Source organism: Sphaerodactylus townsendi, linkage group LG02, assembly GCF_021028975.2.
Source record: "Sphaerodactylus townsendi isolate TG3544 linkage group LG02, MPM_Stown_v2.3, whole genome shotgun sequence".
Lineage (NCBI taxonomy): Eukaryota > Metazoa > Chordata > Lepidosauria > Squamata > Sphaerodactylidae > Sphaerodactylus > Sphaerodactylus townsendi.
In genome coordinates this window covers 162340273-162361200 of record NC_059426.1, presented here as the reverse complement: position 1 = coordinate 162361200, position 20928 = coordinate 162340273, and the positions used below count along the sequence as shown (strand labels likewise).

Below are 20928 nucleotides of genomic sequence, written 5' to 3'. Positions count from 1 at the left end.
GTTCAAAAGGTGTCCAAAAGCTGGAAAAGGTCAGGGATTCCTGGTTTATGGTATCTATTATCTGTTCATTGTATGTATTATGTTTGTATGTATTAATGCCGTGATCTAATTCTGTAATTCCATTCTCTGCGCTGATGTATCACGGCTGATACCTTTTTTGCATTGCTTCTAATCTTTCTAATCCTTACCCTACTGCATAGTTTATTAGACATCTAATGCTATTTCACTGCTTTGCTTTATACTGTGTAATCTGCCTTAAGTCTGAGTGAGAAAGAGAGGCTGTTCAGTAAATAAATATTCACCTTGGTTTGTCAGAGATTTGCAGCAATGGCTGCCAGGAATGTACACAAATGTGACAGAATTAGGGGTCTGCTCTTCTTTGATCCAGAGTCCAGTTGAGGGGAAGAGGCAATTTCCAGGGGTACCAAGCTACTTTAGCCATGCTGGCAGACAATAATCTTTTTGGTTGTTGTGAGTTTTCCGGCCTGTGTGGCCGTAGGTCTGGTAGGTCTTGTTCCTAACGTTTCGCTTGCATCTGTGGCTGGCATCTTCAGAGAGAAGTCTGTTACACACTGTCACAGTTATTCTATCATAGTGTGTAACAGACTTCTCTCTGTGACACGCCTCTGAAGATGCCAGCCACAGATGCAGGCGAAACGTTAGGAACAAAATTGCCAGACCACGGCCACACAGCCTGGAAAACTCACAACAACCAAAAAGATTATTGTCTGCCAGCATGGCAGTTGGATCTGGCCGCAAAGCCTTCGACAGACAATACAATACTTTTTTTGTTTATAGGGACTGTTTGTACATGCGTGTGTCAAACCACAGCTGGTTGGACACAACGATGAAGTGCATCCGATGCAACTTCTCTGACAGCATGGATGAGGATTACCAGAAATACGAGGTGGGTGGCTGGCAGTGAGATGCAAAGTCCAAAAGTACCTTCACGACTCCTTTATGCGCATCTGTTGCCCACTAACATGAGATGAAGAAGAGCCGGTGTTTAAACTCTGCTTTTCTCAACTGCAAGGACCCTCCAAGCAGCTGACAAACTCCTTCCCTTCCTCTCCCCACAAAAGGCACCTTGTGAGTTAGATGAGGCTGAGAGAGTTCTGAGAGAACTGGGATTGGCCAAAGGTCACCCAGCAAGCCTCATGTGGAGGAGTGGGGGAAACAAATCCAGTTCTCCGGATTACAATCCGTTGCTCTTACCCATTACACCATGCTGGCCGTTTCCTCCCTCATCTTTTGGAACTAGACCAAAATTGCCATGATGCGAACACGGAAACCAAATCAACCCAAAATAACCTTTTAAGGAAGAACCATTCGAGCCTCTCGTGGATTTGTATTGACGCAACCCCACCCCCCTTCCTTTCTGGAATGACGAGGCTGTTAATACTCATTTGATTTATCAATGGCTTGATTTTTCATTTTATTTCATGTTGGCGAACATTGGGAATTATAGAAAAATGAACGGCGTATAATTTTACAAATGAAAAATTGCGACTTCCCCTCCACCCCTCCTGTTAATTCCTCTTACAATAAATGGATAATTCAATGAGGGGGAGGGGGTTCCCAAAACTGTTTCTTTTCAGTGGCTAAGCAGTTTTATAATTCTATGAACATTCATCACAGTAAGTGTGCTAAATTATAGGGAGGGGAAAACACAGGCAAAAAGAGACATGGAAAATATTACTTACAACAGCATTATTATGACATATGTTTTTGTTTAAAAAACCCTAGCCGCCCCGCCCCCCCCCAATGCATAATTTTTATCACTTCAAAGGCTATACAGCATTTTATTCTATTTGCAAACTTAACCTTATACATCATAAAATCTCAGAGGGGGGAAAAAACCCAAAACTTGCAAGCTGTCTATGAGAAGTTAACAAAATTAATAAAATCTACATAATGGAATACTATACACTCCAGTATAAATTTAATTTGAGGAGAATATGAATGTAAACACTCATTAATATACAACATGCATAGACATATACTGACCTTCTGTTTCCAGAACTAGAGCTTTCACTGTTTTATTGTGCTTTATTATCCACAGCGAGAGCAACCCAACAGGAACCGGGCCTACGCAGCTCCCTCTCATTTCAGTGCCGATTACACTTGAGGAATCCCCAATATAAATCCAAAACTCTTCACTCTCTCTTCTAAACTGTTGAAACGAGTGGAAGCTATGCCACGCAAGAACATGATGGATTGTGCCCAAGAAAAAGAAATCTGCAATGATCTCTGGCAACGGCAGAATTAGATTTTGGAGCATTGCACAAAGGTTCTGACTGGCTAACAGAAATCACAGTTTTATTTGTTGTTAAAATAGTGCCATCCGTTTTGGGAGTACGATCATCTCTACGACAATTTAAACGACAGTCTCCCAAAAAATCTCATTCATGATTTTGTGAGTGAACCTTTTGCTAAATAGTTGAGGTTTCCTTTGTAGATGAAATCCTTATACTTTGCAGGAAGTGGATCATGCATGGATCAGTGCATAGCTGGTGGGCAGAGTAAGCTTGGGGGTCAAGGGAAGGGAAAGAACTCATAAGGATGCAGCAAAAGTGATAATAAACATCTTCCAGCCAGGTCAAAAATAGGAAAGATACTTGTTTGCCAGGACGGCGCCTTTTAAAAAAGGGCTCTCTTACCAAAAGTAATGAAAGAAGTACGGCGGAGGAGGATTTCATTCTGTAATTAGGCTCATAATTGAACAAGGCATTACCATTTAAAAAAAACCAACCTACGGAACTAGATTCTTGAGCGCAAGGGAGCTAGCTTTAGATGTCATTCTCTCAGAATAACAGCATTTCCCCCCTCCTCCACCAATGCCACGTGACAAACTCCTTTTGAAACAAAGGGGGATTTTTAAAGATACTTTGGAGATGTGACCTGGGGGCAGCAGTTTAAAGAGAGCAACAAAAAATCCACTGAGTTCATGCCAGTTTCCAGCATGACACTAAGCGTCAGTAAGTCAGGATCAGTTGGGACTTGAGCTGAGAGCCATCAGACATACTAGTAGCTCTCTGGTGAGCCATTTGTGGTTGTAGAATTCAAAGAAGAAGGGGCAGAATTAGGCTGCAATCAGGCAGCATGATAAATCCTGGTTTGCAAGCCATAGCTTACTCAAACCCTAGTTAGTTGTGCTTTCTGAACACACAAACCTGTCTTATACTGAGTCAGAGCCAATAGTCTATTTGTTTGACTGGCAACAGCTCTCCAGAGGAAGATCTACCACCAGTTACCTGATGTTTTAAGTGGCGATGTCAAGTTTGAAACTGGGACCTTCTGCATGCAAAGAAGATGCTCTTATCAGTGATCCGGAGCCCCTCCTCTGAATGCAGACAGGTCAACAAACTTGAGTTTGTTGCTGGGTATTAACTTAGGACTTAAAAACTAAGGTTTGAAGCTAAGGTGTCTGAATTCTTAAACCACAGTTTGCTGAGTAGCAGCATCACTCAGAGTTGCTTGTCCAACATAGGCACCAGTACAGGGAAGGGATATTTAACTTCCATGGAGGCATATAGGATGAGGACAATTTAGGCATCCAGGTAGACTATATACTGACCAGCAAGACAAGCTAGGCATTAATCTCTGAAAGGGAGATTTCACAAAAGCTGTTCAGAAATCCCTGAAAACGGATGTATCCCAATAGCCCTTGTGGCTGCACCCATTACTACTTGTAGGTAGTACTTAGGTGGCACAGTAAACTATTGTTTAACGAACCCCCAGTTAATTTTATCTAGATGTTTAGTTGTAATAGCTGAACGTAGACAGACCAATAAATTAAGAGCACACTGGCTCATGCCAAACAGGTCCTGAAAATCAGTTTGCACCGGTTGTGGTTTGTATATATGAATTCGTATGAATACATGAATTCATAAGCCAATGTTTGCTGCACAAAGCTGTATCTCGCTGTGTGCCAGCTGTAGGGGTGACAGCATTGAGAATAATCTCACTGATGGGAGCCAGACAGAAGGTAAGAAGCAGACCTACTGGGTTTATGAACAGGACAGAATGTGTGACTTTTTGGTTAGATCTACTGGAGCATTTCTGCACATGGAACAATTTTTGCCCACAGAGTGCCTCTTTCTTGTTCTGCCACGTACACAAACATCCGGGGAGTTGTTTTAGGCCGCAGCACAAGGGTGGGGTTTAGAATATCACACTCCATGGGTGGAAACCCTTCCACTTTCAGAAGCACTCTGGTGGATCCACACCATTCTCCTTTAAGTATGCCAGGTTAATCGTAACATCTGAATGAAGTCTTAGTGCTTAATTGTATGAAATTAACAGAACCTGTTCAAACTTAACCAATGTTTGTTTCCTCCCCTGGTTCTAGGTTACAGAAGTTTTGATCGCTGTGTTTCAGACCACTTAGGATACAATATTCAAGTAACAAGGTATTTCAATGTATAAGCGGGTAGAGGAAAAAATGAGGGGGGAAGAAAACAAATATCGCCTAGCATGTTACACAACTATATTTAAAAATTAAATAGAACAAATGTAAAATTCAATGCATATACAATACATTTGTTAAGATTTCTAAAACTAAAAGTTTTTTAAAAGTACCACTTTTTGCCTAAGTGATACTGTTGTTATACACAATAACTTATACTTAGGAGGAAATTTTAAAATTTCCCCATCTTCCACAAAATATATAATTATGACATTCACATTGATAGTTGGAAACAAAATTTAAGCAAATATTACATAGTAGGCCGTAATCTTCATGGACCCTTCTCATCAGACTGCACAGCCTCGATTAATTTAATGCTTGAACAATAAAACTGAGGCAAATTCCACACAGAAGACCTGATTATTTAAAAACTCGCAAAAACGTATTTCATTTAATTAGGTAACGATTGCAGGCATAGCTGAAGTAACTGTAAAAAAAGTCATTGCTGCTCTGTTTCACAGATGGCTATAATTTAAAAAGGGAGGGAGTAGGGAAGGTTTCCCCTGCTCTTAAAGGGGTTTCGTGTTGACCTCCCACAGGGCATTGAGCCCAAAACCATTCGTCTTCGGAATATGTTTGGTTGGTTGGTTCGGAGAGGGGCTGCAGTGTTATTATACCTGGACTCAGAGCCAAGCCACACAAACAGCAGCCTCCTCACTGGACTGTACCACTTGAGATAGCAGGTGGGGAAGAAATGTTAAACTGTTCCTTCCCAGTTCATCTAGCGCTTTCAGGTCTGTAACACTGCACAAGTTTCCTGCACTTGGAAATGTTTTCCTTTTAAAAAAAACATGAAAACTTTCCAATAATCAGCCCCCCCATCCACAATCTGAAGTGGTACAGTCCAGCAATGGCAGAAAACCCAAGAGGGGGGAATTTCTACGACACTACTTTGAGGCAGATTATTTACAGCCAATCCCAGTCAACCTTTATTCCTTGATAATTCAGTGGTTTAAAATGACCTAAAATATTTGATAAAATTGCACACTGTAAAGCACGGCGGCTGGACCAAAAAAACAAAAAAGGAACTGGTTGTTTGTTTTAAAAAGTGACCAGGTGTCAACCCAAACCTTTTCACCAACCATGTGGCCATCTATGCCAAATTTTGATCACATCACTTGAGAGCTTTAAGCATTCCTGGGCTAGGAATGTTAAAAACGGAACTCCTAGAGCTGGTAAACTGTACCATATATCACAGGCTCCAGGAGGCGTCACTGAAAGAGTTAACTATGGAACACAGCGAGAAATTTCATCATCTGCTTGCTAGCTGCTTCCTTATTCTCTTTTCCATATTAGACTAGTTGGTGCTATTTTTCAAAAGGCTGCTGGTTCTCTGTGACTCAGATAAGACCCTGGGCATTTAAAGATTTTCCTGCGTCAGATTGCAGCCAAAATCAGATGTCGCTCAAAAGGTACTTGCCACATGGGTACTACTAGCCTTTAACTGCTCCAGTAAAGAGCTCTCGCAGAGCCGTTTGTGAACCACGTACCTTAAGCAAAGATGTGGAAATGGTTAAGTGGGGTAGTGACAGGGTAGCCAGTGTCGAGAAACCAGCAGGGGGAGGGGGAGCGCATGAGCAATACCAACATGTCAGCACTCTGGCACAACCCAGAAAATGACAGCATCATGTCACGAGAACGTTTTACTGTGCAATCCAAAGGGGGTGGGGCTGAAGTCACATTGGAAGTGGTGGAAGGGAAGCAGCGGTGTCTGTGCCACCAGCACTGTGCAAACTGGAATGGACGCTGGCACCGAAGTACTTATTTCAGTGGCCGACCACTGCAGCACTCAAACCTGGAAGCTGATCCCTGCAGTGGCTAGCCGCTGCAACAAATGTCTGCATCAGTGCGGAGGGGAGCATTCTAAGAACACCCCACCCCCTTCAATGGTGTGGACTTACACCTCCAAAAAAGGTGACATAAGTAATTCCTTCCCCCCTAGCCCCCGTGCTGCCGGTTGCCTCTTTGGAGGCAGAGTGGCGGCACTGCTGCTGCTCCACTGTCCCCACCCTTTGGATGGGGCTGTTAGTGTTTGATGAAAACTGCATGGTTAAATCACAGAGGCTGGGCAAATGCTAGAGTGTTGCTGTTACGTTAGCCTCCTGAAGATGGTGGAGGATCACTACAGGCTACTGATAACATGAGCTCATAAGGAACGCTTACTAACAACTGGCTATGAATTAATTGCCAAGTCCACCAATAAAGGATGAGAAAGCCAAGCTCTGCCCTCTTATGCAGAACGTCAATCCTGTCCCCCAAAGAGAGCTTCAGAGATATCTTATGGTGCAATGCTAAGCAGAGTTACACCTTCCTAAATCCACTGAAATCAGCGGACTCAGAAGGCCATAATTCTGCTTAGGATAGTACTGCAGGTCTTTTAACTATTATAATTAATTTATGTAAAACAATGTATTCCCGCTGCTATGCAAAGACGCTAAGGTAGGCAGCAAGGGATAAGCTATTGTGCTTCAGCGGCATGTGGCCACAGAGGCAAACAGGCACCATCATATAGTTTCCTGCAGGAAACTGAGTTGTGACTAGCCTTGGCCCCCTGCCTTGACGTCTTTGTTGCTTGTTGTTAAAATGGATGCTGTAAGCGGTGATCAATTTAACCAGCAGTTTAATCAGCAAAACGTTTAGTGAACAGGTATGTCTGTTGGGGGCAGGGGATGGGGGTCAGTTCCAGTTGCTGAAGGCAATTTTTAATTAGGGGGACTGCAAGCTGAGATGGTGCAGTTAGCCCAGAGGACATGATAGAGAACACTGAGGATTGGGCCCTTTATGATGGGGAGAAAAAGGGTTTGTTTATTAAGCTACACATTAACCTTGTATTTCGCTTCAGTATCTAAAGAAGCTCCCTGACATTGAGGTTTTGGGAGACATTCAGATTTATTTCCCTTTGATTTGCCATGCTTAAAACAACCAGATCTGTCAAGTTTAAAAAATATATGTATAAAATCTTAGCTTAATTTACATTGTGAATGCAAGGTGACTGATGAAAATATTTAAGAATACTGCCTCAAATGAGGGGGACCCTTTGGATGCTACGCAAGTGATGAAGGAATCTCCCATGAGGCCGAGGTGCGGCGTGCGATGTCGCATGGGAGAAGTCACTGACTTTTCCCACAGCGTTAACCCAGTGCCTAGAAAGGGCAGCGACTATGTAGCCCTGGCAGTCTTTCCCAAGGGACTAGGCCGCCGACATTCCCTCAGCGCTGGGGTGTTCCCAACTCTGTCTGTACATTGCTGAAAGAACATTAAGAAAAAGTTCTTGGTATTGGTGGATAAAAGTAGGGCTGGAGGCTTTGGCTCCTCCTCTGGGCGGTCCCATGAGAAAGACGAAAAATCCCTCTTTAAAATGTGTGCTATGGTGTCATGGCTGAACTCCCACTGAGGCAAGCAATCTACCCAAACAGAGAACCTATGCAGCCACTATTCACTTGAACAGGGAATGACCCCTGCATATTAAAAAAAGAATAAGAAGCAGCAGAGGCATACATGGTGTTCTTTAAAAAAAAAGAGAGAGATAGAGAAAGCTGATTTTTTTAACTATTTGATGTTCTGGTCAACCGTGTTGGCATCCCGAGAATACATTGCAAGTACGCTGAGTGTACTTTGGGGGGGTCTGCGTGCAGATTACTTCAAAGCAGATTATAGGCTACACATTCCTTTTTGCACTAAATAAGAAGTCATTACAAGAATCATAACCACCATTAAAAAAAAAATCACAACCTGTTGGGTGAGCTTTCCAAAAGTAGCAGAAGACAGCCACGAGAAAAGAACTGGGCGTGACAGAAATCAAAACGAGCAACAGCTCGAGAATCTCATCCCCAACCATATTTTTCCCTTCCCACCCCGATTTGAGACCCTGCCATACCACTGGGCACTCACACAGCGCTTTTCTGGACTGGGAATTCATTGATCAAAAAGAGGGTTGTCTTAGAAATAATGATTACATTAGAAAATAAGCAGAAACCACACAAGGCCATAAACATACTAACGTCCTCTTGAGGAGTAGCTGTTGGACACACCCGCTGTAAGTAGGTTAACAACTTGGCGTGGAGAGGTGGCAAAGGAAGAGGAGGGTTTCCTGAACAAGGCCCGTTCGCCAGGCGTGGATGGTTCCAGGAGAAGCCGATGCTTGAGGAAGGATATCGACGAAAACGGAGAAACCCGTCCCAGAAGACGTAGAAGCGTAAAATGGAGGCAGTGCGGAGGAGCAAGGAGAAAATTAAGGCCAATATAATGCAGGGCCGCAGGGCCTGTGTGGGGAGGCGTTTGCCTTTCGTTTCAAATCTGTTCTCTTTCTCTCTCACTCTTGGGCTCTTTTTTATTTTTTTTTTGGTAATAGCTGCTTGTCCACAGAGATATGATGCAGTTGGCCATCTGAGGTTTTGCTAATACCTGATATCGCGGATAACACAGTAGTCAAAACAAAAACAAAAAATTGTTCTCGGCTACCTGAGTTTTCATGACGCAGATGCGTATCTGACATCCAAGACAGGAGTAGCCTGGAAGAGAAAAGAAGGAAAGAGTGTGTGCACATGGAGGGGTACATGATTTCACAGTGACATGTTTTCAGAGAACCTCTTTATCCATCCCTGAGGAAACAAATTCTGTCTCTTTGTCCATCCTCAAGGAAACTCCTTCCTTCCTTCCTTCCTTCCTTCCTTCCTTCCTTCCTTCCTTCCTTCCTTCCTTCCTTCCTTCCTTCCTTCCTTCCTTCCTTCCTTCCTTCCTTCCTTCCTTCCTTCCTTCCTTCCTTCCTTCCTTCCTCCCTCCCTCCCTCCCTCCCTCCCTCCCTCCCTCCCTTTCCCTCCCTCCCTCCCGGTCGTAGTAGGTCATGTGAGACTTTAGCAGGGGACTTATGGTGTGTCTTAAATACTCAAAGGGGAAAAGAGTTTGGGGTTGGTGACAATTCATTGTTTAGAATGCCTGATGCCCCCTCTTTCTCAACCACCTGCTTTGTGCTCTGCTGAGGTGCTGCAGGACCTGGAGCAGCCCAAAGCTGAATGGGGCAGAAGAGGATGGGCTCTTCTCTACCCACCCACCCCTTTAAAATTGGGTGGCTGTGTTATACTTTGCCAAAGGCCACGGGTAGTCCTGTCCCTGGAACTGACAGGCTTGGCCTTCTCTCAGAGAGCCTTCAGAAAGGGATGGGAGAACAATAATGGAAAAAGCCCGTTCTGTATATTATGTGCCATCAAGTCATTTCTGACATCATTGACCTTCAAAAAGTCCTATTGTTAACTGCCTTGCTCAGGTCACGAAAACGGAGTACTTTTCTTCGTCAGTCCATCTCATCTTACGTTTTCCTCTTTTTCTAATGTCTTCAACATTTTGTAGCATTATTGTCTTTTCCAGTAAGTCTTCTCCAGTGACAAAGTGACAGTAGCTTCAGTTTAGTCATTGTGGCTTCTGGTAGCGTAAATACCGGATAATGCTTTTTTGAGTTGTACTTTATCGGGCTGCAAAGAAGTGTGAGGTGTATTTGGTGTTTCCCATGACAAAATTATGAGAGCTGTATTTTAAAAAACATCAGGGAAAAGGCCAGGGTGAAACTTTCTCCTTGGGTTGGGTGTTTATGTTTGCAGAGGGGTTGAGAGAATGTTCAAACGTCATAAGATAGATGATAGAATGTAAAAGTCTGATTATTCATTAATGTTCGCAGGTCAACATAATTTAGTCTATTAAATTCCAATTCAAAGACCTTTATTAGGCATCAAGAGAAAATACAGATAAAACTGTGCGGTAATATCATCCTGAGTTTGATAGGGTAAAACAACTGCTCATAGGATTTAGTCTATTATTTAAAAGAGTTGGTGACAGACAGAGATCCAGCCATGCTCAGAATTGAGCAATATTTCTCTTGGTGCTTGGGCTTTGTCTTGGCCTTTTTGGGGGTGTGTGTGTGTGTGTCAGATGCACAGCGTGAGCACTCCAGGGACTGAGAAAGGTGTCAAGTTGGAACCGATCTCCTGCCAGACAGAATCAATGAAGGAGTCAATGGCTCGTCAACATGAGCGGGAGACTCCGCCGGCAACGCCTGAGTACACTCTGCCAAGGCAGATAATATAAGTGTTGGGCTTTCACAGCAAGACTAGCCTTGAACTGGGTTGATCTGCCATAGCGGCCTTTAGGAGCAAAGTGACGTTAATACTTTGCAATTCTGCCCCTCCCCCAGATACAATAAAAACAACGACTACTCATCCTTATTGGGTCACTTTTTGTTATGTTGGGGATCATTTTTTAAACAGTGTCTTCTGTGGCTTGGCGAACAGAAGAGGCGAACAGGCAACAAATTCCACAAATTCTTGAAGGCAAAGAGTCAAGGAGGAGGACATTTTGCTGGAAACTCATCCTCACATAACAGTGGTGAGGAACAAACTAAGGGAAAGGGAGAACACCCCTTTCGGAGCACGTGGCTGTTTTAAAAGGGAAAATGGCTACAACACACTCCGAAGGGGAAAAGCTCCCCCTGAGTTTTCTAGAATGTTAAAGCAAAGATGGAAAAATCCTCCAGTGGCTGGCCTGACAATGAATATTTGTGGGCTGCCTTTCTTCCTGCAAAGCTCAGTTCGTGTATCGTATGTGTGAGTGTACGTGTCCCCTTTAACCCTTGCTAACTTCCTCTCCATTTCCTTGGGGTGCTTTTCCTTCACCCCTACCTCATTTCCCTGCCTTCTTCAGATCTGCTCAGCAACTGTCTTTTATATTCATTAAAAAGCCCACCTTGTCTTTGACATGTGTATTAAAAAGTGGGAGACAGGTGAGAGAAACAGAACGAAACAAAAAAGCGGATAACTGTGCTGGTCTGTCACCATATCTAAAACCAAAACCTGTTAATAATTTTTATGAAAACCAAAGCGACATAATAAATTGTGCAAGTTTGTGATTCTCCAGAACTCTTCATCAGTTGGAATGTTAAAGTTACGTCAACCCATCTTTCAGGCTGTTCTACTAAGTCCTCTCTGTCTGCATCCTGTAGGATCCTTAAGCTGACTTCAATTGCTACAAGTTGTGGCTAGCGGGCATCCTTAGCATGCAGGTAAGAAGATGCAAAAATGGACGCCACCCAGTTCAAAATGTAGCTACCCACAGTTGACGAAATGTCTCAGATGCACAAGACCCTAAAATAACTGTGGGGGGGGGGGGGAGTAGGTAATAGTCCTTATTTTAACAATACTAGAGAGGAGAAGACTCTGGATAGACAACCAAATAAACGCCTCAAACATCTGTTTTTAACTGGCTTCTGGACTGGATTGAGCAATCTGCAGATGCAAGGATCACAAATCTTTCCTGTGTTCTCTTCTCTCCAGCAACCCTTTCAGATGCCAGGAGGGTTTATTCCTGGGCTTGCAGGGCCCTAGTTAGGCTATTATTTATTTGAGTTATTATATTTATTTAAAATATATCCTGCTTTTCTCCTGATCAGTGGGACTCAAAGTGGGCCTTTCTGGCTGTGGTTGGATGAACACTTCTCAGGGATGCGTTAGGCTGATCCTGGATTCGGCAGGGGGTTGGACTAGATGGTCTCTGTGGACCTCCTAACTCTATGGTTTTATGGGTTGGGAAGATGAAATAGGGGAAGGGAAGGGTGCAGAATCGTCTCCTCTCTCATACACCATCAGAGCTACTGCAGAGAATGTGAGCGAAAGGATTCATGACTGTCAGCCCTTCCCATGGAGAGATCTCTGAATTCATCCTGAAATTACGGGGAGGAAGGGGGGGAGAGACCTACCTCATCTTCCTCTTCGGACACTTTAATGCTAGGGTCCGGTGACTTTACAGGTTTCTGGTTGCTCGTTCCATTCGTCTCCTCTTTCCCGTGCTCCGCTTCCCACTCCTGAAGGACTTCGTCTATGTTGAAGCGTCGCCGGTAGTTTACAAAAAAGTTTTTCACTTGCACCACGGACTTGTTCCCGATCACATCGGAGATTGCCTGAAAGTCACGGCCGTATTTCCTGATTGCTAGAAAACGGGGAAAGATGGGTGAGGTGCTCCGCCACAGCTGGGGACGCTTTAAAGATAACACAGCGGCACAATGACACCAAGCCTGGATTCATTTTGCTGAGGCTCTGTATCTTATCAGAATGAAAGAAGATGGGGTGGCATGGGTCGATACAAAGTTAAGTATGGAACTAGTTTGCCCCGATGGATCCACAACGGGGTAAATGGAACATGTCAACTTCATCCCAATTGTCAACCCACAGCCCACAATTTAAAGTTTCTTTATAACGGGGCTTATTTTACTGTTTAAGCTGTTTTATGTCTATTTCATGGGGATTTTACGGTGCTTACTCAAGGGTTGTTTTACGCTGTTTTCATACGCCCAGCTGGTTTTGAATGGCTTGCTTTATTTTTACACTGATAATTTATTATATTTTTAATGGCATTGTTTTTATTTCTAATCTGCTGGAAAGGCGGCATATATACTCCCTAAATAAATAACAACAGCAGATTCGTCACAGGAGTTTAGAAAATTAAAAATTCTGTACTGAGAAAAGTTGACATTTTCATCAATTATGCAAATTATGTAAAAAAATTTACATGTCTTTGCATAAAACGCACTCTGCTTCTGCTAGGAGAAGATAAATAAGGAACCTTGAGGTATGCTGAAACTCTGCTCGTCTTCTCATTAATTTGCTCTTTCAACCCACTCCTTTCTTAAGGAGCTCAGATCAGCATACACGGTTCTCCCTTCCTCCTTTTTATTCTCATAATCCCTCTGCAAGGCGGCTTAAATTGAGTGAGCTTCGTCAGCCACTGTTTGTTGCAGAGTAAGAAAGTAAATTTGGGTCTCCCTCAGCTCACTCTGCCTATAACACCACCCTGGCTCACTGAAGATGCAGACCTTATCTGGGAAACTGAGCTCCACTGAGTAACATGGGACTTATGTCTGAATAGATCTACTGAGGACGGCTCCTTGGGCCTCCTCTCCAAAAACTGAGATTTCACCACATTGCTGCCCATATCCTCAAGACCATTTTCACCGGTGTAACGGCACACTTTCCCAAATGAAAACCAAAATGGTCGGAATATTGAACGCTCCACGTTGCATCCACCTGACCAGCCTTTTTGGCTCTTGTCCCAGCCTGGGGGAATGCTCTGACAAGGGAATCCCAAGCCCTGTGGGACTTAGTGCAGCTTTGCAGGGAATGCACATCAGAGATGTTCTCCAGGCTTATGGTTGAGGACCACAACAGTGTTCGTTCTAATTGGCTTCCCTTTTCCTTCCCACCTTCCCCCTTCCGTTTTTCCCCACAATATATGCATGAATGTGGAGCTAACAGAGCCATAGCGAGGGGGAACCGCGCCTGGGGCATATGTGTGTCCTGTGCAGCACTGGCACGTGCCGGTGCAAGACGCCCCCCTCCCCCTGGGCGCTATGACACTGGGAGCTAATATTAAACTATGGTGGCGCTAATATTAAACTTTGGTGCTGGGAGTTAGATAAAATGTTTTCATTGACCTAGTGTTATTCATTTATATGTATGCCGCCCCGAGCCTGGGGAAGGGTGGTCTATAAATTTGAATGAATGAATGAATGAATGAATGAATGAATGGAATGGAACAATGAAATTTGAATGAATGAATGGAATTTGAACAATGAAATACCTGGAATGAAATTACCACCGAAGATCCACTCCATATATCTTTACACAAGTGGAAACAACCCTGAGGATAGCTCTAACTGACTGCAAACCTGGCAGCAGCAACATTCATATTCGTTGCTGGCAGTCTTCAACCACAATAGGGGTGGTTCATGGGTGGATCTACCGCTTCCAACAAAACACCTTCCATCTTACTAGCTGACAAGTGCAAGATGTTTAAACTGCATTTGACATTTCACCAGTTACAGATGGGTCTAGATGACGCCTGGTAAAAGCCCTGGGCATCCAGTTCACTTTCCTGTTATCAGATCATTTAACTCCTGACACGAGATATGCCTCAGCGACATCTCAAGCTTATTCTGCGTACAATACCCAAGTGAAAATCTCTGCTTATCCTTTAATCGTTTATTACAACCGTCACATTTTAAAAATTAAATCAACAAAATTATACCTTCCATCGTTACGCAGATAATTAAAGGAGGACAATTACATGAGTCCATGAAAGTATCTTACCCCAAAGATAAGTCGATCACAAGCAAGAAACCCCTTCTGAGAAGAAGCTCTCCATCACTTCATCTTCCCATATTTCTGCGTTTTTAAAATCATCTAACAATATTTACCTGTCCTCACTTGATAAGGAAGCACAATTTGGGCAACTAATTATCTTCACTTCTGCGAAGGTGGGACATCCTTCCCCCCTCTCAGATGCTTCCACTTCCGTACATTGCGGTCCATGTGCAGAAGCATCTGAGAGGGGCAAGAATGTCTCACCTTCGCAGAAGTGAAGATAATTAGTTGCCAAAATTGTGCTTCCTTATCACATGAAGTTAGTGAGGTGACTTCTAACTTACATAAGACCATTTCATTGTGTTGTTTCTTGCCTTTCTCTGAGGCTGTTCTGGGTCTCTAAACTTCCTTTTTTTGGCTTGTTTTAACTGAGACACTGGACTAGCTCGGCTCCTGTGTGCAGAAAAAGCCCATGTGATCTTTTTGGTCTAGTTCTGGCCATATCTGTGTTGCAGTGAAACTGCATCAGTGCCAAAGGAGAACTTGTTGCTGAGCCCCCACAGGACAACCTCCACGCGGACAATGCAGCGCATGTAGGAGGATCCAGACGCCTTCCTCATTAGCCCAGAGGGAACTGCTCCATCCCGAAGCCACCGAGAGTCACTTGCCCCAACTGGGAATCGATTTAGAGCTCCATACCTTGCACAGCAAGAAGCTGCTCATCTGTGGTCCAGCGCGCGTTGAACTTCTGCAGAACCTAAGCGATGATAAAAAATAAAAGGAATCGTCTGCTTAGGTAACAGGCCTGCTTTCAAATCCCAGCCAGGCAACCGCATACAAATGAACAAATTGCTTAAGCCATAAGACAGAGAAGAGTCATTTGTTAAACAAAGCCTGCATTAATCAGTCTCAGCAAAAAGAACAGTTAAATGGCAGACTCAATTAACCATACAGTCAACTGTTGACTGGCTGCAGGAAAGGAAGGCGCAGACGAGTGGCCAGTCAGTGCAAGAGGGGAGTTAGATGTCAGGATCACCCAGGTTTATCCATCAAGACGAACTAACCTGCAATCTACTTATGGCAACAAAGGATTACAGGGGCTAATGCAGACGCCTTTCTCTAGCATAAGGAGAGTGCTGCGGCAGTGAAAAGAGCAACCTCTGTATTAGGGATTAGTAGGAAAGGGATTGAAAACAGCGCTGCCAATGTTATAATGCCTCTTTATAGATCTATGGCACCGTCAGGAATGGCATCTGCCTTTCCTGGGACCAGCCATCCAGGGGCCACGGGGCGATGGATTTCCCACCTGGGTGAGGGAGTATTGGCTTTGCTGTATGGGGATTGATCTATGCTTCACAATGTAACTCGCTCTCTGACATGTTAATGCAAGGGTGTCCAACTCTGGTGCTTCAGATGGTCATGGACTACAATTCCCAATTGGTCATGCTAGCAAGGGCTGATGGGAATTGTAGTCCATGATCATCTGAAGCACCAGAGTTGGACACCTCTGTGTTAATGTATCTGCCCACTGTTTGATCTCTTTCTGTATGCTTTCCAATGTAGATAACTAGACTAACCCTGCTGGGAGGGGGAAGGAAGCTGGCAGGAGGCTATCTGACTATCTCTGCTTCGGCCTTGGGATGCTTGCTTTCAACAACAATTCTGTTCACGCTTCACTTTCACACATTCTCTAGGAAACTGGGAGGGGGGATTTCAGGGAGCAAACCTGGGGGATAAATATGAATGTAGAAGCCAGATCGGCAGATCTGGCTTCCTGAGTTTAGGGAACTTGTTGCCTACTCAATAAAGACTACTGATCCTGCATCTAGAGTCTGCTTATTGATTACTGGTTCAAGACCTAACAATTTGGAATGTGATCACCATCTCTCAAATAGGATATCGTGGAGCTGGAAAAAAAAGTGCAGACAAGAACCACCAAGATAATTAGGGGGCTGTACCATCTTGCCTCTGAGGAAAGGCTCAAAAGTCTGGAATTTGTCACTTTAGAAAAGAGATGACTAAGGGAGAACGTGACAAAGGTTTATAAAATCATGGAGGAGATGAAGAGAGTTGACAACACTTTTTCTCCCTTTCCCAAAATACGAGAAGGCATCCAGTGAAGATGACAGGCAATAGCTTCAGGATGGTTAAGAACATAAGAACATAAGAACAAGCCAGCTGGATCAGAGTCCATCTAGTCCAGCTCTCTGCTACTCGCAGTGGCCCACCAGATGCTTTTAGGAGCCGGATGTGAAAGCAATGGCCTTCTGCGGCTGTTGCTCCCAAGCACCTGGTCTGTTAAGGCATTTGCAATCTCAGATCAAAGAGGATCAAGATCAAGGTTAAAAGGAACGCTTCTTTACACAGAGAGTGCTTAAAACGTCGGATTTGCTACCAGAGGATTTTGTCATGGCCACATGTCAAGACAGCTTTAAAAGGGGAGGGGATAAGACAGATTCATGGAGGACAGGTTTATCAGGGGTTACTAGCCACAGTGATTAAAAGGAACCTCTACATTTGGCGACAGTCAAGCTCTGAATCCCAGTGCCTGGAGGTAACATCTGGGAAAGGTCTTGGCCAGAGAAACTGGCTGGCCACTGTGTGCGAAGGATGCTGGACTAGATGGACCATTGGTCTGATCCAGCATGGCTCTTCTCATGTTCCTCAAGGGAATGTTTCCTCAGCTGAAGTCTCCTTCAGGCACAACAGGAAGGCACCACTATTAGTGAAATGGAGTCACCCAAACCATTTACAGAATCAGAGCCACACGTGTTCGCACATGAATCTGCCTAATAATGAATCAGAGCACTGGTCTATCAAGGTCAATACTGTATTGTTAAAGGCTTTCACTGCCTGAATTAACTGGCTGTTGTGGGTTTTCCGGGCTGTGTGGCTGTGATCTGGCCGTTTGTGCTCCTAATGTTTTGCCTGCATCTATGGCTGGCATCTTCAGAATCATGTCACGGTAAGAAGTGTTTCTCTTCACGGCATGGTGTGGAGTCATTGTGTGGTGGGAGGTACGCTTTTAGTCCACTTCGCAGGGAAGTGACCCACATCCACCAGGACATGAGCAGATGTTCGGAGCAAATCATTAGGAGCAAAAACTGCCAGACCACACTCACACAGCCCAGGAATCCCACAACCACCAAGGTCAGTATTGCTGATTCAGATGGACAGCAGCTCTCCAAGGTCTCAGGTCTATGCTGGGGATTGAACCTTGGACCTTGTGCACGCAAAGCACAGGTTCTTCCACTGAGCCACAGCCTCTCCCTACTGATTTTTAGTATTCAGTATTTATATTAAATGCAATATTAAACAACATTTATACGTATAAAAACGCACAACTGGTCAAATTGACTTGCGTACGTTCTCTGTGCAATCCCTGAATTGGTGCATGGAAGAAGAGAACTTGGTCAAGTCCAAGCCACCAATTCTGAGAGAAGATGCCGAGTGCCTTATGATGAAACCAAGCCTGGGAGAGCCACGCTTGTTTCAGTAAAATCTGGGTTCTTTCCTCCAATAACTCCAACCAGCTGGGTTCTCACGGATTTTATTGTGAAAATTCAAAACAAAGAAACAAAATAAACTCCAGTTACAGAGATTTCTCAGCTGAACATGTTCCTTTTGGATTCCTTTGGCCTCATTCCAGGAGCCCATGGCCCAGAGATGCTTCTCTGGCCAAATCCCGAGCTGGAATCTATCTAGCCTCTATTTCATTGTTCCACCGGGCCTTTGGAGAGACCAGCCGCTGAGGGCGCCCCAGCCCCCTCCCCACTGGCTCCATATGGGTTCCCTAATACCACCGGGACCCATTATTCTGTTCTGGGAGGGTTATGTAAGGGTTTCGTGGGACGCTGTTTTAGGATATAACTGTTGTTTTAAACTATATGTATGATTTTATATATGAGTTTTATATTGCACACCGCCCTGAGCCCCTCGGGGATAGGGCGGTATATTAAATAAATAAATAAATAAATAAATAAATAAATAAATAAATAAGAGTGTGTGTGTGTGTGTGTGTGTGTGTGTGTGTGTGTATGATGATGATGATGATGATGATGATGATGATGATGATGATAATAATAATAATAATAATAATAATAATAATAATAATAATAATAATAATAGCAGCAGCCCTTTGTCCTCGCTTCCCAGGAAAACTCTGTTCCTGCCATGAGGCAATTTAGGCCTTTGAAGTTTTACTCCAGTACATTTGCATAGGCCTTCCTGTTCTCCATCCAGGAGATGAAAGTTACCTTTTCACAGGTAGGTGTGATTGCGATACAGTAACAGAACCACTTCCAACACATACTTGAATCCATCAGGCTGACGGCAATGTATTCCTTTGTTCCCCTTCTATGCACAGAGCATCCAGGGTTACCCGGTACAGCAGCACACAGATTACAGGACGGTAAGACGTACTCTGTCAGGGTTAGGTTCTAAGCAGTCACTCTTGCTCATACAAAGAGTTTCACGCGCTCTACAGGCAGAGTCATTGATCTTGATGGAGCCCAGAGCCACTGAACGGCAAGTTAGAACTTACTAAGCTCCCCACACCCCTGATCTTTTATAGAAGATAAAATAACTTTAGGTGTAACTCTACTCACCTCCGGCAACCTATATTCTTCAATCCCCCCTTCAAGTTTCTCTTTCAGAGCGCTGTTTGTTTGCTTGATATTTTGAATCTGAAAAGAAAGGTTTTCCGTCAACATGGATAAAAGCAACACGGAAAGGAAAAACAGCACACCTTTTCCTCCCAAAAAATAAAAAAGCCACCTGCACACTTTGATCAGCAAACTTTCTGCAGCACTCTTCTTCCAAGGGGGAAGAGAAGCACACCTGGATCTTAAATTTGTCACTAATGTTCCCTAAAGGACTGAAACACATCCAGGGACCAGGACTTAATGAACTGTGTGCTTGCTCAAGGTCTAAGAGAATAGTTAAAGCAATTCTATGCAGAGTTGCTCCATTCTAAGCCAATTGAAATCAATCGATTTAGACTGGAGTACTTTTGCATAGGATTACACCGTCAGGAGCGTAGGTCAGGACCACCTCAGATACAATTCAAAGGGCATAAGGTCCCTTGGGAAGTAACTTTGGAAATAGGTTCAGGTCTTCGCCCTTTACAACAAAGGTGTAACAAATTAAACACAAAGTACTGAGTACCTGACCTCATCATTGTGAATCCATTTGCGAGGACTCACAGCTGAACATTTTTAAACAGATCTCTTCTTTCTACATCACCGCCTATCATCCCCCCCCCCCCCATTTGATGCAAAAAAATCTCTTTAAAAAAAGATGTTACATGCTATAATGCATCTGATGAGCTCTGACTCATGAAAACATATTCTGGAATAAACCTGGCTAGCCGTAATTTTTTTTAAAAAAAATTATTTTACCCCTAGTAGATGGAAATAATAAGAAAATTCAACAAAATATAAAAACAGTAGTAGCAGGCCTATAGATAAGTTTACCATTTTACGAATATTTAAAAATATGTCCATGTGCAATTGCTGTCTATATGCCATGCACTCAAATGTTGATAAGATTATATTGTCCTCTGGATTATTGCAGGTGGGCCTTTTATCTCTCCAGTGTGGTAACGTAAGTCTTTTAGCAACAGTGATGCCATGGAGGGTCAATTTTCACTGGTTAGCCTCCAGGAGTGGGGTAGATAAAAATCAACGCTTTTAAAAAGGAAATTAAGAAATTGGATTTTTAAAATTTAAAATTGGATTTTTAAATAAAACACTTTTTGAAAAAAATCTACCAAAAGATTATTGTCTATTTAAGATACAAAAGTTACCCATATTGAAATAAGGATTAGTTTTTAATTCTGTAGCATACAGATGTTTTTGGTAAACAAATTTCATTAATCTATTCACAATTTCATGCTCTTCCATAGGTTTTAGATTATTTTGGGCAATTTTTTGTCTAGAAGATATTATTGCAGATGCTTGGTTCGGCAGTTTTCAGAACTGTGAATTTGTGTCTGCAGAGAGGACTTCTTTGCTTCTTCACAGCAAACATTTTTATAAAATAAACACACAAAGTTAAGAAAAATACCTTAATTCCATAGTTCCTTTGCAAATTTACGTACCCCTTGCCTCTTACGTGCTAATTTTCAAGAAGTTCAATGAACAGAAGATTGTTTGGAGTGGAATAGATCTGCACAAGGAGCTAATTACGAGGAGGGAGGGGCAAGCAGCAAACATGAAACCTTTTAAGCAGAAGTTTGGGGATCTCGTGTGTAAAGTCTGAGATTTATCCTATTATATTCTGTCCCTGCAGGAGAAAACCTTTTGGCAGCCAGCCATAAAAAGAGATCCAGTTTGGGAA

General features: G+C 43.4%; 1 protein-coding gene across 2 annotated transcripts in view; it reads right to left on the bottom strand.

Annotated features, from left to right (window-relative positions):
* Positions 1-1405: 1405 nt before the first annotated feature.
* The window catches only part of RCOR1 (REST corepressor 1), a 205193-nt gene continuing 185670 nt past the window's right edge, over positions 1406-20928 (bottom strand). For both annotated transcript variants that reach the window (XM_048485455.1, XM_048485456.1), the window contains exons 9-12: positions 19197-19274; positions 15289-15346; positions 12210-12439; positions 1406-8979 (exon numbers count right to left, since the gene is read on the bottom strand). In XM_048485455.1, coding sequence (XP_048341412.1) covers positions 8938-8979; positions 12210-12439; positions 15289-15346; positions 19197-19274 — 408 coding nt within the window. In that variant the 3' untranslated portion in view covers positions 1406-8937. The remainder of the gene's footprint in view (positions 8980-12209; positions 12440-15288; positions 15347-19196; positions 19275-20928) is intronic.